This window comes from Paroedura picta, chromosome 2 (genome assembly GCF_049243985.1).
Source record: "Paroedura picta isolate Pp20150507F chromosome 2, Ppicta_v3.0, whole genome shotgun sequence".
NCBI lineage: Eukaryota > Metazoa > Chordata > Lepidosauria > Squamata > Gekkonidae > Paroedura > Paroedura picta.
In genome coordinates this window covers 2205402-2219674 of record NC_135370.1, presented here as the reverse complement: position 1 = coordinate 2219674, position 14273 = coordinate 2205402, and the positions used below count along the sequence as shown (strand labels likewise).

General features: G+C 42.0%; 1 protein-coding gene across 16 annotated transcripts in view; it reads right to left on the bottom strand.

Annotated features, from left to right (window-relative positions):
• ABI2 (abl interactor 2) overlaps positions 1 to 14273 on the bottom strand; it is an 87850-nt gene that overhangs the window by 32869 nt on the left and 40708 nt on the right. For 9 of the 16 annotated variants that reach the window (XR_013227965.1, XM_077319214.1, XM_077319221.1 and 6 more), the window contains exons 3-4: positions 11691 to 11867; positions 9293 to 9310 (exon numbers count right to left, since the gene is read on the bottom strand). Coding sequence is in view for 15 of the 16 variants with exons in the window: in XM_077319214.1 (XP_077175329.1) it covers positions 9293 to 9310; positions 11691 to 11867 (195 nt within the window). In the remaining variant the exon portion in view is untranslated. The remainder of the gene's footprint in view (positions 1 to 9292; positions 9311 to 11690; positions 11868 to 14273) is intronic. The other 7 variants (XM_077319216.1, XM_077319223.1, XM_077319224.1 and 4 more) reach the window with 1 other exon arrangement.

Sequence of the window (14273 nt, the reverse complement as noted above, 5' to 3'; positions counted from 1 at the left end):
GGCAGCATGGCCAGTTTGGTACTATTAGTATTACCTCTGCTTTTAATTATTTTATTCTTGCTAGCAGACAAGGAATTACAGGGAATGGTGGAAAGGCATAAAGCAAGGCACTGGGCCAAGGTGCCATCAATGCATCTGTCTCTTCCACTGCAGGATGGAAGTATCGTGATATGAACCTCTGCGTCTGTCTGTTGTGAACGGTTGCAAAAAGATCCATCTCCAGGTTTCCCATTTTGGCTACTACTCACTGGAAGACCTCTGGTTTCAGTTACCACTCTGCCAACGATATAGTCATCCTGCTGAGCCAGTCTGCCCACACGTTCTCCTTTTCCCTTATGTATTCGGTTCTTATGGACAGAAGGCTGGACTCTGCCCAGTGAAGCACTTGCATCGACTCTTTGTGCAAATTGGAGGGCCTTGATCCTCCCCGGTTGTTTAAATAAGCCTTCATGGGTACATTGTCTGTCCTCACTACTAAATGAGTATTCTTCAGGTTTTTCTTGAAGTGCCGCAGGGATTGGAATACCGCTCACATCTCTAGCACATTTCTTGGAAGGAGGGCTTCCTGATTGGACTGCTTTCCCTGGACTGAAGAGCCCTCTACTGTCGCTCCCGAACCTTTTAGGCTTGCATCAGTAAATAGTTGTCTCTCCTGCCTGGGACCAAAAAACTTTCCTTTTATTAGGTTGCGGTCTTTTGTCCACCAAGCCAAGCCGACCTTCGCGGCTATCGGGACTTTCAGGTTCCTTTCTCGCTTCAGAGAAATGTCATGTTGAAAAAGTCTTAAGAAGTTCTGCAGCGATCTCGAGTGACGTCTTCCTCATTCTACTATGTGTAGGTTTGGGATTAGGAGGCCCATCATGCTTGCTAGCGACATTAAGGCTGAGGTCCTCCCCTTGATTATTTGTCTTGCCAGATCTTTTGTCTTTTGGACTTTCGGTTCTATCATGTATAAGCGGGATGCCTCTGTGTCTATGCTGACCCAAGTGTTGTAGAGACTTAGGTGTGTGCTGGTGTCAGTGAACTTTTTTGCATGGTTAAAATGAAGATGAAATCCTTCAATGTTTGTAGGGCAATCTTGGTATGTTCTTGTGCCTGCTGTAGGTTCTTGGCCTGTAACAAAAGGTCGTTTAAATATGGATGCATATTGACTTGATGTGATTAGCATTTTTGAGAACATTCATGGTGCTGTTGAGAGCCCAAAAGGTAGTGCTCTGCCCTGGTAGTAGTGTGTTCTTTATTTATTTATTTCCTGCCACTCCCCGAAGGCTCGTGGTGGGTTACGAATATCAGATATAATCTTAAAAATCCCATTAAAACCATAAAATACAACAATATCAACAGTATAAAAAACTCAGCGGAAACATCGTCCCATCCCTAACATCCCCAGCAATACCTCTGGGGGGGAGAAGGGTGAGGAGGGGACAGATGGAACTCGCCAGCCACTCCTATAGGGGGGCCATGATCGTCCTTGCCACCCAGCCTCAACCAATGACCTAGCAGAAGAGCTCCCTTTTGCAGGCCCTGCAGAACACTGAAAGCTCCCGCAGGGCCCGCAGCTCCTCCAGGAGCTCATTCCACCAGGTCGGGGCCAAGACCGAAAAGGCCCTGGCCCTGGTCGAGGTTAGGCATGCTTCCCTGGGGCCGGGAATGACCAATAGATTAGAACCCGCAGAGCGCAAGACACTGCAGGGGGCATAAGGAGACAGGTGGTCCCTCAGATATGCAGACCCTAGACCGTGTATGGCCTTAAAGGTCAGCACCAAAACCTTGAACCGCATCCAGACGGTTATTGACAACCAGTGGAGCTGCCTCAGCACTGACTGGATATGGGCCCTCCACTATGTTCTGTGAGGATCCTAGCAGCTGCATTTTGGACCAGTTGTAATTTCCAGATCAAGCCCAAGGGCAGGCCAGCATAGAGCGAGTTACAGAAATCTATTCTGGAGGTGACGGCCGCATGGATCACTGTGGCCAGGTGTTCAGAGGACAGATAGGGCACTAGTAGCTGAGCCTGGCGAAGATGGAAAAATGCCTGGCTAACTACTCATTTGAACAGTGCCTCCAGAGTTAATGAGGCATCAGTGATCACTCCCAGATCCCTTAAGACCTGGTGCGCGGTCTTAAGTTGTGTCCCTGCCAGGGTGGATAAGGGTGCTTCCTGGTCTGCCCCCTTCCCCTCCAGCCACAGGACCTTCATCTTGGAGTTTCAGGTTGAGTTTCAGGTGGCTCTGCTTGAGCCATTCAGCAATGGCTTCCATGGCGTCTATGTAGAAGTGAAGGAATTTCTTGTGAGATGACAGAATTGGGATGGACAGATATATATCCATAAGATCTATGGAGGTAAGAAATTCTCCCTTATGAATGGCCTCTGAGATTGACTTCAGAGTCTCCATTCTGAACTGCCTTAGTTTTATAAAGGGGTTTAAGAATTTTAAGTCCAGGACAGCTCTCCAGTCCCTGTTGGCTTTGGGGACAGTAAAAAAGATGGAGTATACCCCCATCTTATCTTCTTCTTTTGGGACTGGCTCTATTGCCCAAATGTCTATGAGGTATCATATAGTGTTGTGAGTTCTTTCTCATTTTGACTATGTTTTTGGACAGGGGGATTGTAGGTACCCATTTGGCGGAATTGACAGGAACTCTATGGTGTAGCCTTGCTTTATCACTTCTAATGCTCAGCTTGTCATCCGATTGTCTTGAAATAACCCCCCAGACACACACTGGAATGTGTAAGTCTAGATACTGTAGAAGAGATGGAAGAGGCTCTCACAGACATGGCCAAAGTCTCATGCCTTATAAGTTGCTGTAATTGTCAAGCATGTAGTCGTCCCCAGTGGATTCATTCAATGCATGATATTAGTAAACCATCCAAGATAAGTAATCGACTGTTTTATCAGTGATGACTCCAAGGTGGTCTAACCACTGAACTAAATTCAGTAAACTTTTCTACAGGTTTATGATGAAGCCATGACTTTGTATACTTTGAATGGTTGTCTTCATATCCACTAATGATTTGTTTCTGTAGCTGGACCTGATCAGAAAATCATCTTAAAAAGGGTATATGTGTTGTCTTAGTTTGACAATCAGATTGATCAGAACCCCAGTGAAGGCTCGCCAAGATATTAAGATACCAAATATGAGTTCTTTGAATTTGCAATGGTGTTCCCCAACACAGAAGTGGAGGTATCTCTTAGGCCTTGAAAGAATCAGAATGTGCAGGTATGGTTTCGTAAGATGCATGGACATCAGGAATGCTCTCGGTTGTAGGGATTGGGCAATGGACTAAGGTGTTTCCATCTTGCCCGAATTTCCACAATTCTGCAGGGCCTGCAAGAGGGAGCTCTTCCACCAGGCATTCGCTTGAGGCCGACCGACTCAGAACACCAGCTGGTCCCCCCAGATGACCGCCCATGACTCTCCCAATGTTACTGTTATTTATATTATAAATGTGGTTTTGTAATCTTTTGATGCTTTATTGAAAGTTGTTTTGATGTTATAGTCTGTATAATGTTCCATGTAAATTATATAATGTTCAGTGTAAACCACCCAGAGCTGCAAAGAAATGGGCGGTATAGAAATCTTAATTAATTAATTAATTAATTAATTAAAATAACTCGACTTTATGAACTTGTTGCAAAAATTTAAAATTCAGGATGACCCTCCAGACTCTGTTCTTCTTTGACATAGTAAAGATGGAAGTGAACTCATCCCTTCCCCGAACATGGCACAGTCTCGATGGCTTGGATGGCAAGAAGATCAATATCTTCTTTGCCTGGGTATTTCTGAAGCTTTTTTCTGGTCTCTTGGAAGATGAGGATAGAATGAAGCATTCTGGTGGAGGGTTGGAAAATTGTATTGCATAATCATTGGTGATTAACACCATAGTCCAGATGTCTGCTTGAGATTGGATTCAGACTTCTTTGAAGTAGTCTCCCTCCCACCACAATCAAGAAGACATAATGCCTTAGGATGCTTTTTGTACTGGTCTACCTACTCTGATCTGTTCCTGGGCTACCTAGAAAATGTGGAGTTAAAACCTCACCTTGGCCCATTATGCACGGAGGGGAAGGTCCGCATTCGAGGTGGAATGGCGGCGGGTAAAATCACCAATAATGCACGCCGCCAGCAGCAGCTGGGCGCAGAGTTGACGTATGCTGCCGAAAAAGCTGCGTTAGCAAAACGCGGAAGAAAGTGGAACTTCTCGGGCGACCAGGGCACAACCAGAAGCGGCGCCGGAGTGGCCGTGTGCATAATCAGGGAGGTCCGTGGTGTACAGGGCTTCTGGGTATGCTTGCTCTCTCCCCTTCCGTGCTCTTCGGTTCCGCCGGCAGGGCTTGCGCCTGCACGTATCATGGCCGCCCTGCTTGGCGGCCCAGCCTCGGTCAGCATTGCGCTCATCTCCCTTCCTGTTTACTCTGCATTGCCACCTCTTCGGCTGCAGCCGGCAGCTGCTCTGGACTTTGCCGCCGTTGCATTCCGTCCCGTGCGTTTGCAGTTTGCCTCGCTTCTTCCTCCTCCGAGTTTTGACAACCGCCGTTACAGCGGCCATGCATAATAGGCTCTTCTGAGGAAGGGTCTTGATTAATTCCAGTTTTATCTTCTTGGATTTTATCTGAATCTTGGCAAGAAGCTCCTGTGTACTCTAGATGCCTATCTGAGCATCTTAGGAAGTAACTTCTGCTTGTCCCTGGTTTCCACCAGGATTTTGCCCAGCCAGGCCCCAAATAAATTGTCTCCCTGCAAAGGTTAGGCTGTCAAAATGGCCTTTGAACAGTAATCATCTTGCAATGACTAGTGTGAAAGGGATCTTCTTGCTGCATCAGCCAAAGACATGGCTCTAGGTAACAATATTAGTAAGCTGCATCTGTCATAAAGGAGTTGCCTTAAGAATTCTGTTGGCCCCTTCCCTACTGCATGGTTATTTAACTATGATAGTGGTTGGATTATCTTCCTTGCCCAGACAATCGCTGCCCTGCCCACAATGGATGCAGTTGTAGATGCTCTGACTGCCATAGTCGTAGCCTGATGAGCTTTCTGCAGTGCAAAATCTAGGTTTTTAAATCTAAACTGTCACAAATGGTGCCTCGACTACCTTTTGACAGCAGGCTGAAGGATTGTAATAGGAGTCTCTACCACTGGAACCTGCAAGAATTCATTAGCAAACAATGGTAAAGCATATAACTGCTTGCTGAACCCTGGGTATTGCCTGTTTGCTGAAGGTTTGACCCACTTGTATTTTAATTGCTTTTCAAAAAACCCTGGAAAACAAATGCTGTTTCTGTGGTTTCTATCCCAGGCAAAAAATAATACTTTTCCCCGCTCAGGTCTAGTTTTCTGATTATGGACTACGAGGTTTTTCTTCTTCCCAGCCGGGAGCTCTTGGGCAGTGAGAATTTTAGACAGGAGGTACTGTTAGTCCTCAACCTTATTTCAGTGTACAGGTATTTCAATGTCATAGAATCATAGAATCATAGAGTTGGAAGGGGCCATACAGGCCATCTAGTCCAACCCCCTGCTCAACACAGGATCAGCCCAAAGCATCCTAAAGCATCCAAGAGAAGTGTGTATCCAACCTTTGCTGAACTACTCTGACTGTGAAATTTTTTTTTCTGATATCTAGCCTATATCGTTGTACTTGTAGTTTAAACCCATTACTGCGTGTCCTCTCCTCTGCAGCCAACGGAAACAGCATCCTGCCCTCCTCCAAGTGACAACCTTTCAAATACTTTAAGAGGGCTATCATGTCCCCTCTCAACCTCCTTTTCTCCAGGCTGAACATTTCCAAGTCCCTCAACCTATCTTCATAGGGCTTGGTCCCTTGGCCTCATTGTGATCATCAAAAACCAACTGTGAGGAAAACAATGGCTAAACTGGTATGGGAGGGGCTTCACACATGCAAATTAAGTGTAAATACAGTTCTGTCTGAAGCTGATGCCTACAGTGATCTCATCACATATACATGCAGTGGTTCTCTCTACTGTCTCTTCTTGCTCTTCTTTATTTCATCAGATCACCTCAAACACTAACTTTCTTTGTTTCCACCTATTTTTTCTTCTAATCTAAGAGAGCCAGTTTGGTGTAGAGGTTAGGAGTGCAGACTTCTAATCTGGCATGCTGGGTTCGATTCTGCACTTCCCCACATACAGCCAGCTGGATGACCTTGGGCTCGCCACAGCACTGAGAAAACTGTTCTGACCGAGCAGTGATATCAGGGCTCTCTCAGCTTCACCCACCTCACAGGGTGTCTGTTGTGGGGAGAGGAAAGGGAAGGCGACTGTAAGCCGCTTTGAGCCTCCTTCGGGTAGAGAAAAGCAGCATATAAGAACCAACTCTTCTTCTTCTTCTAATCCTGCCCTGATAACCTTTAACTTTCTGCAACCTTCTCTGCACTGTAACTTCAAAAAACATAAAATTTATCCTTTCTCAATTTATTCAAACTACCACCTTTCCTCTTCCCTACACATTTCATTTTTGAGAAACAGTGTGGTGTAGTGGTTAGAATGTCCAACTAGGATCTTGGACAACCAGGTTTAAATAACCAAGTCTGCCATGGAAATTTGCTGGATGACTCTGGGACAATTAAACATTCTCAAGTTAACCTACCTTAACAGGATTGTTGTGAAGATAAAACAGAGGTACAAATTAATTTAGGGTCAGAACTGTGCAAGCTATCTTGCATTTATTGAATGTTGTTCAGAATTTTTATTCTCCCCTACCAAATCCTTACAAAATAGGAAAGCACAACAAAAGCTCTTTAAGTAGCATGTCTTTACTGAAATGCTTTGCTGCTTACAGTGCCTGGGATCCCATTGGCCAATGGCCTTCAAACTGGTTGATTTGGGTTTTTCATTGCAGCAAGGAGAAGGAAGGGGAAGACTACCATAGATCTCAAGGTTTGAAGGGGCAATTATACCCTTTGTTACAGTAATTACTGATTAATTACTCCTTTCATTTGACACAGTCAACAGAGTGAAAATATTGCATGCATCTGCATGGGACAAGGAAAGCAGTCTGCAAACCAGTTTGGAGATGGGTTATCCCTGTGTCATCCCAAGTCCTGGAAGGTGAGTAAGGGAAGTAAATGGAGCACATGGACATGGCTGTTCCTTTATCAGTGCATTCCACAAAATGCAACACATATGCTCATTTGTATGCAGAAAGTGCTCAAGTAACCACAATCAAGGCACTGACCCCCAGGACTGCAGAATCCAACTAATAGCCATGCCATAAAAATGGATTCTGAGACTGAATGAGACTGAATGCATAAAGAGCAGTTTGGAGAGAAACTGAAAATTGGGAATACAGAATTCATATCTCCCTGCAAGAAATGTCTCCAAGGTAACCAAGCATAATGTTATTTGAAGACAAAATACCTATTCAGTATCAAAATTTATACTAAAAAATGTTACCATCATAATACAGTCCTTATAATTCTCATCTGAAAGACTCTTGAGAATCTACAAGGGGTACATACCTGCTTTATGGGTTGGAAGAAGATGCTCTGCACATCCAACTTTTTATTCTCAGTTTCTCAAATATATCTGGCTATGTTAATCTAAATCCATCCTAGAGTCCCCTAAAGAGCAAATTGTACAAACTTTCCTGGACCCCACCCCACTTCTACTATCAGCTTTAATGTTCTTAATAGCATCCTCAGTAGGATAATAAAATAGATATATGTGGCAGCCACCTTGCTTTTTGAGCTTTCTTGGAATAATTTGAGCATATTTGTTATGTGAGACATTTCTTAAATGACTACAAACAATAGTAACTAGAGAAGGTTACATTTTGAACACAAATATAGATTCAATGTTGATTGACTAAGGATGTGTGATTTAATGTGAATAATCACACTCTTACATGCTCAGTAGCTCAGCTCTGAGCAGAATAAAGGGGAGTTCTAAGAGCACCATGACAAAAGGAATTATGAGTATCAACGGAGCTATGATGGATGAAAATGGGCAGAGCTGAAAGTAAAAATAAAAAGCCACTTTTTCCAGTCACTTCATATCAGACCTAGTCAGTCTGAATACCTACACTCAGGATCAAATCTTGCAGCTGACTATGAAAGGTGATAAGAATATCTTATTTTTAAAATGTATTTAGGAAGGAACAACTTTAAAGTGTTTAACTTTTGGAAGAAATGTTGTGTTCAATCATTCGGAAAGAATACCTCATTTAAACAAAGCCACTAAAATTAAAATATATTAAAATATGAAGCCATTAAAATTAACTTTTCAAGTTGAACCTGATTTAGAAACAGTAATTTGATTGCATAAGCCTTGGTTTAATTCTCTCATGCACTTGTTTCTCAAATTCTAAGCAAGCAATCTCTCCACATTTCCAAGCTTCAAACATATTATGTTAACTCACAATATTTTAATTAACTGTGCAATTAAATAGAGTGACTGCTTGATTTGTCTCATTCCAATTAGTCTGGAACCTGATTTCAGGATCTTCTGGTATTTTTTCAGTTGAGAGTCATGTGCTCGTGGAGATCTGGGTCTTATATTTTGCAGGCAACCAACCACTCTAGTGCTAGGGCAAATCACTTTGGAGAAGGAAGTAAACAGTGTGGAGCGGTGTTGTTCCAGAAAAAAAATTCAGGTGCTTCTGAATTAATCCCAAAAGTGTTAGGCATTCCTAACAATATTAAAGACTTAGATCGGAATGATGTCAAGTGGGACTCAGGAAGTTGTTCCCCCTCACCCCAGAATGACACCTTTAACTCCAAACATCTCACCTAGAATGAGTATATTCAACAACACAACACTGAAAACACTACAACAGCAATGTCAACACTACAAAGTTTGAGGAATGTGTATACATAAAAAAAAACAAGTACAAGTACATTTTCCGAGAAGTAAAAAGACCTGCAAAATTACCCAAACATGGCTATTTGTTTATTTTCTAACCGGTATTGGGGAGGGGGAACAGAGAGGAAAACAAACATGCCCAATGTTACTCTTGATTTTGCAAAACTCAGTAAGTTTGCAAATTCAAACATTTCACAAAAGTAGTCAAATCAGATCATTACATAGGGGGAGGTCATCAATATGAAGCAAAGGATCTTCATATCTATCTCATGCAAACGACAGATTTCCCAAGGCCCTATTAATTAGCTTGACCTTTACTCATCATTTCAGCAGATAAGAATTTTTTAATGCTTGGTACCGTTAAGCACCAAGCTGATCCATGCTCCTTTCCATTCCCAAGATCCCAAACACACTCCCCATTTGTAATAGTCCATCACAATACAAGAATGAAATCCATCCCTGCCATTTCTTACCTTAAATCTAAGCAACCACTTTAATGCATAAATGAAGCAAATAAAAGAGGTAAGGAAGAAAAGCATTGAAAGGTTAGTTGGAACTTTAGAAATATGGAGAGAGAAGGGGGGAGTAAAAAAGTTAAGCATTTTGCATCAACAACAAAATAATGTTACAATAGATCACAGACAGAGTGATTAAGCAGAATGTGCCATGGCCACAGGGTTCTCCAAGATGAAACGTCATTAAAAGTCATGGACAAACAGTACTGTATCAAGCTGGCACTAGCTGCAAAAAAAGCGACATTCAGGGTTTCCAACCCTATTCATGAGATTGGGTAAGGTTTTCAGAAGCCAGTTTCAAGCAGAGAAGAAGCAGGCAGCTTTTAAGTAGACTAACTTTCAGAATGTGTTTAGATTCAACGGCAATAAAAATATTGCAGCTATTAGGGATAAAAGGTTTTTAACATAGGGAGTTTTTTAATTAATGGATATAATTATGTTCTTAATTCTCTTTTGCATATTTCAATACTCATGAAATGCTGGAGACACTGAGCATGGCAGAATCCATTACAGATAATTATCTCACAAGCCATTAACTGCTTTACCTACAACCAATGAGTTACATTTTCATGGAATTGCATGCATTACAGCTCAACTATACACGACTACAAAGGACTTCATTAAATTTAAATGTAGTATGTAAGTTATGCAACCGACTTTGCTTGAGAAGCAAATAAGTCCCAGGGCCAGCACACAAGCTAGCAAATTTATGATATCCAACAAAGACAGCTTTCATAAGAAATTCTCCAAATCCATGGTTCATATCATGGTTTTAGGCTTCACCTTGCAAAACAGAAAGTGCATGGCATATTTTTTTCAATCAAACAGCTACAGAGGTAGATGTTAAAAATTAGATTGTGAACAACATGACTTCCCCATACTGTTTTCTTAAAATAATTAAAGCTCAACACATTCAACTGAATTCTTAAGTCTATAACAAGTATTTGATCACACAAAAATGCCTCACTAGTAATATTTGGAAAGAAGCTAAAAATATTACATGGATGGTGTAGTACTGTCAATATTAATGATGTAAGTCTCTCAATCTAACTTTGGTACTTAAACATACACTTTAAAGATAATACAGCATCCTTGAAGAGTCAGAGCTACCTGATGGCCATCTTACATAAGTACCCAGAAATTGGGAATGAAATCCTCAAACATTGAAAGGAAAATGCAGGTACTAGTCTATCATAGACAGTAGCTTCTTCTCACTATTGGCTGATAGGCGTTACAAAATTCAAAGCACTGATACTGCAAACCATATGTTCCAACAGTTTTCTTATATACTTGCCTTTTAATAGGTACTAGAATGGGTTCCTAATGGGGCAGTGACTGTATTTGCTGCGTGCTTTTAAGAGCATTCCGTGGAAGAGCATCAAATGCTGCCCATGAAGAAATGCAGAAGGGTTCAAGCGAGCTTAATATTTAATTAATGTAGCTTTGTAAGAAGATCTTTGGTTGAAGTTTGCAAAAAAGATCTTTGTCCCACCAAGAGCAATCTTGGGATGCCCGACCAACAGGAATCTTGGAAATCTCCACCCCACTCCACCCCCATGGAAGCTTTATTCCATTTAGCGAAGAGCTAGCATCATTAACTTGAGACAGCTGTGGCAGCTAAGGAACTTGTAAATCATTCTTATTCACAACAACCATTCTTTTTCAAAGCCTGGTAGCCTCAAATCAACTAAATGACGTCTTTCCTTAGGAAAAGATAATCTTAAAAAGTGAATTGAATCGGCACATGCTATCAAAAGTGTATGTGCACAGAATGAGTGACCAACTGAATGTTTGATTTAATTTCCAATTCTGAAATAAGTCGTAAGATCGTTCCCTAACTGCTGGCAGTATTGCACATACATTGAAACCTGGGCACTTCCTATTTGCCCGGGGGTTATGTGCTTTAAAAATTCTTAACATACAAATCCCTGGGGTTTTGCTTAACACGCAAGTCTGGAAATTATGACTTTCTTCTGGAATGGTCATAGTACCATAATGCAAACACCTCTCTGTTGCACCTGATTCTCCCAATAATATAACGGGCTAAGTAAATGCAAATCAGAAGCCATAGCCTGTGAGCAGGCAGATATTGACTGATAACCAAATCCAAGGTTTGGTAGCACCAAATATTTTCCAAGTTGAAAGCCTTCCACCAGTTTCTTAAAATATAGCAGCCAGAAAAGCAGGATTAACAAAAGAGACACAGACACAGATACAAAAGGGGTGAACAAGGATCATCATCATATAGGAGAATCCATGCTGGTATTTGGAGAAGTGAGGGAAGGGATCCACACACACAAATCTTGGCATTCGGAAAATACATGGGCAGACATGAAAATTCCACATCACTACTTACCTTCACTCCGTGCCCAATATCATCTAGAATTGTATAATCAATAGGTTTTCTAATATAGCGAACGGGTCGCTCCAGGTTGGCTGGTGCAATGATTTTGTGGGTTCTTGAGGTGTTTTTGTTTGTTGTCAAGATGCCAATTTCTCTTCTAGCCACTTTTTCTTTATGTATGTCAACTGTCTGCAAAACCAAGGAATTTACAAATAATGGTGATTAAGCAAATGTATTTTACTAAAAATGAATATGCAACTTCCTCACTACATTAAAGCAGGTTATAAAAAGTTAATAAAAATTCCCAACTTATAAACTAAAAACGACAACACAGCACATAATAAAACAAGGTTCACTGACTTGTAACTATACTCTGGTTTCTCTACAGATCGCATAAATCTTTCATCTTTTCACTTATCTGAAACAACTATTCATCAAGTATCTTCTGTACAGGCACACATCAGGAGCACTGCATTCCAGAGCCAGAAGTTTGTTCCAGGGACATGTGCTCCTGAGCAGTAGCATCCCCCCTTCACCCTCAGCACTTCTAGCATGGCTGAATCAAGAGTATACAGATAGGCAGGAGGGAGGGAGGGGGTGCCTGCACAGAAGATACTCCAAGACCAACAGTTACGGGTAAGTGCAACCTTGTTTTCATCGTTGAAGAACTGCCTTGCCCACTTGCCTCTTATATCCTGCCTGTATATCCAATGCTTAGTGATGTACAACTGTGTCGGCTGACGACCAGGTAGCCACACTGCTTATCTCCATCAAAGGTACTCCATTCAAGAAAGCTACAGAATAAGCCACTGCCCTAGTGAAACATGCATGTATGGTCTTGTCATAACATACCCTCAGAGTTTTAACAATCCATTTGGACAGAGTCTGAGCTGATGCTCTCCTACTTTGATACTCCAAGGCAAATAAAAAATACATCTTATCCCTACAAAAATCCAAGAGTTTCCTTGAGATAAAGCAAGTGTGGGGGAAATACAGGCAACATAATATCCTTGGACAAATGGAATTCAGAATATACCTTTGGTAGAAACCCAGGACTAGGGCAATGGATTACCCTCTAAGGAAAACCTTCAAAAATAAGGATCTATTTGGAGAACTGCCAGGTCACTTCCCCTTCTGGTTGAAGTAACAACAGCTAAAAAGCATACTTTCTTATAAAGGTCTGTCAAAGAACAAGTAGCAAGACAGAGACCATGAGTGTATCCCAGGGTGGACAGAGATTGCTAGACCCCTTAAGAAATGTCTTATCTTTTAACTAGATGGTGTCAGAAACTTGTAGATGCTCATTTAGTTGAATATTGTAGAGTGCTAGCCCTGTGGGGGTTGTAGTTGACCTAAACTCTCCAAAATGTGAACAGCCTGAATGGGGGAATTGAGCCTTGCAGCCAATTTCCATGTAAGGACAGCCTCATGACATTGGACCCTGTGCCTCAGTTGGTTTAATTAAAACACCTTAGCCATGTTCTCTTTTTGGATCAGAATGGAAGGGTCCCACAGCATATCTGAAAAACTAAGAACATAATGAACTGCAAGCATTTCCAAAATGTTAATGTGCAGTGGCTTCTCCTCTGCTGACCAAACACCCCTGGTTGACAATCCTGCACAGTGAGCACCCCAACCTTGCAGGGAATGTCTGTAGGTCCTTTCTTGTGTTGTGTTGTGTTGTGTTGTGTTGAGGAACTCTGAAGAAAATTCTTTTCTGGACACTACCAAAATTAGGAACAACTGACTGGCATGGGAATAGAGAATCTGGTTCAAAAGGCATGAATCTCAGCCTTGTTGTAAGATAAAAACCAGAACTGCAGGGATTGCATATGTAACCTAAAAGATAAAGGTAAAGGTATCCCCTGTGCAAGCACCGGGTCATGTCTGACCCTTGGGGTGACGCCCTCTAGCGTTTTCATGGCAGACTCAATACGGGGTGGTTTGCCAGTGCCTTCCCCAGTCATTACCGTTTACCCCCCAGCAAGCTGGGTACTCATTTTACCGACCTCGGAAGGATGGAAGGCTGAGTCAACCTTGAGCCGGCTGCTGGTATTGAACTCCCAGCCTCATGGGCAGACAGCTTCAGACAGCATTTCTGCTGCCTTACCACCCTGCGCCACAAGAGGCTCTATATGTAACCTAGCCACAGGCAAAACTGGATGCCATATATCCCAGAAGGCAAAGAATGCTCTAAAATGATTGGAATCGGTGAGATTTGAAGTATTTCACAAAAGCAAAAATAACCTACACACTTCCCACCAGAGGGTCTTTTAAAAGCTCCAATAAACCATTCACTTCGCAATAGAATTAATTGTGATTTCTCCTAATTTGCTAATCTCCAACAGGTCCCCAGCATGAGAGAACAACCGTTCCTTCGAATCTGCCACTAGAGGCCAGGCATCCAAAAAAGGAAATATATGGCAACCCCAGAGATGGAGGTAAGCGATAACTAAGGCTATGCACTTAGAGAATACCCTGGGTGTAGTAAATAGACCAAAAGATAGAATAATGTACAGGACAATTCTCTTCCCACATAAAAAAAATATGAGGTTGTGAATGGAAATATGAAAATAGGCATTACTCAAGTCAATA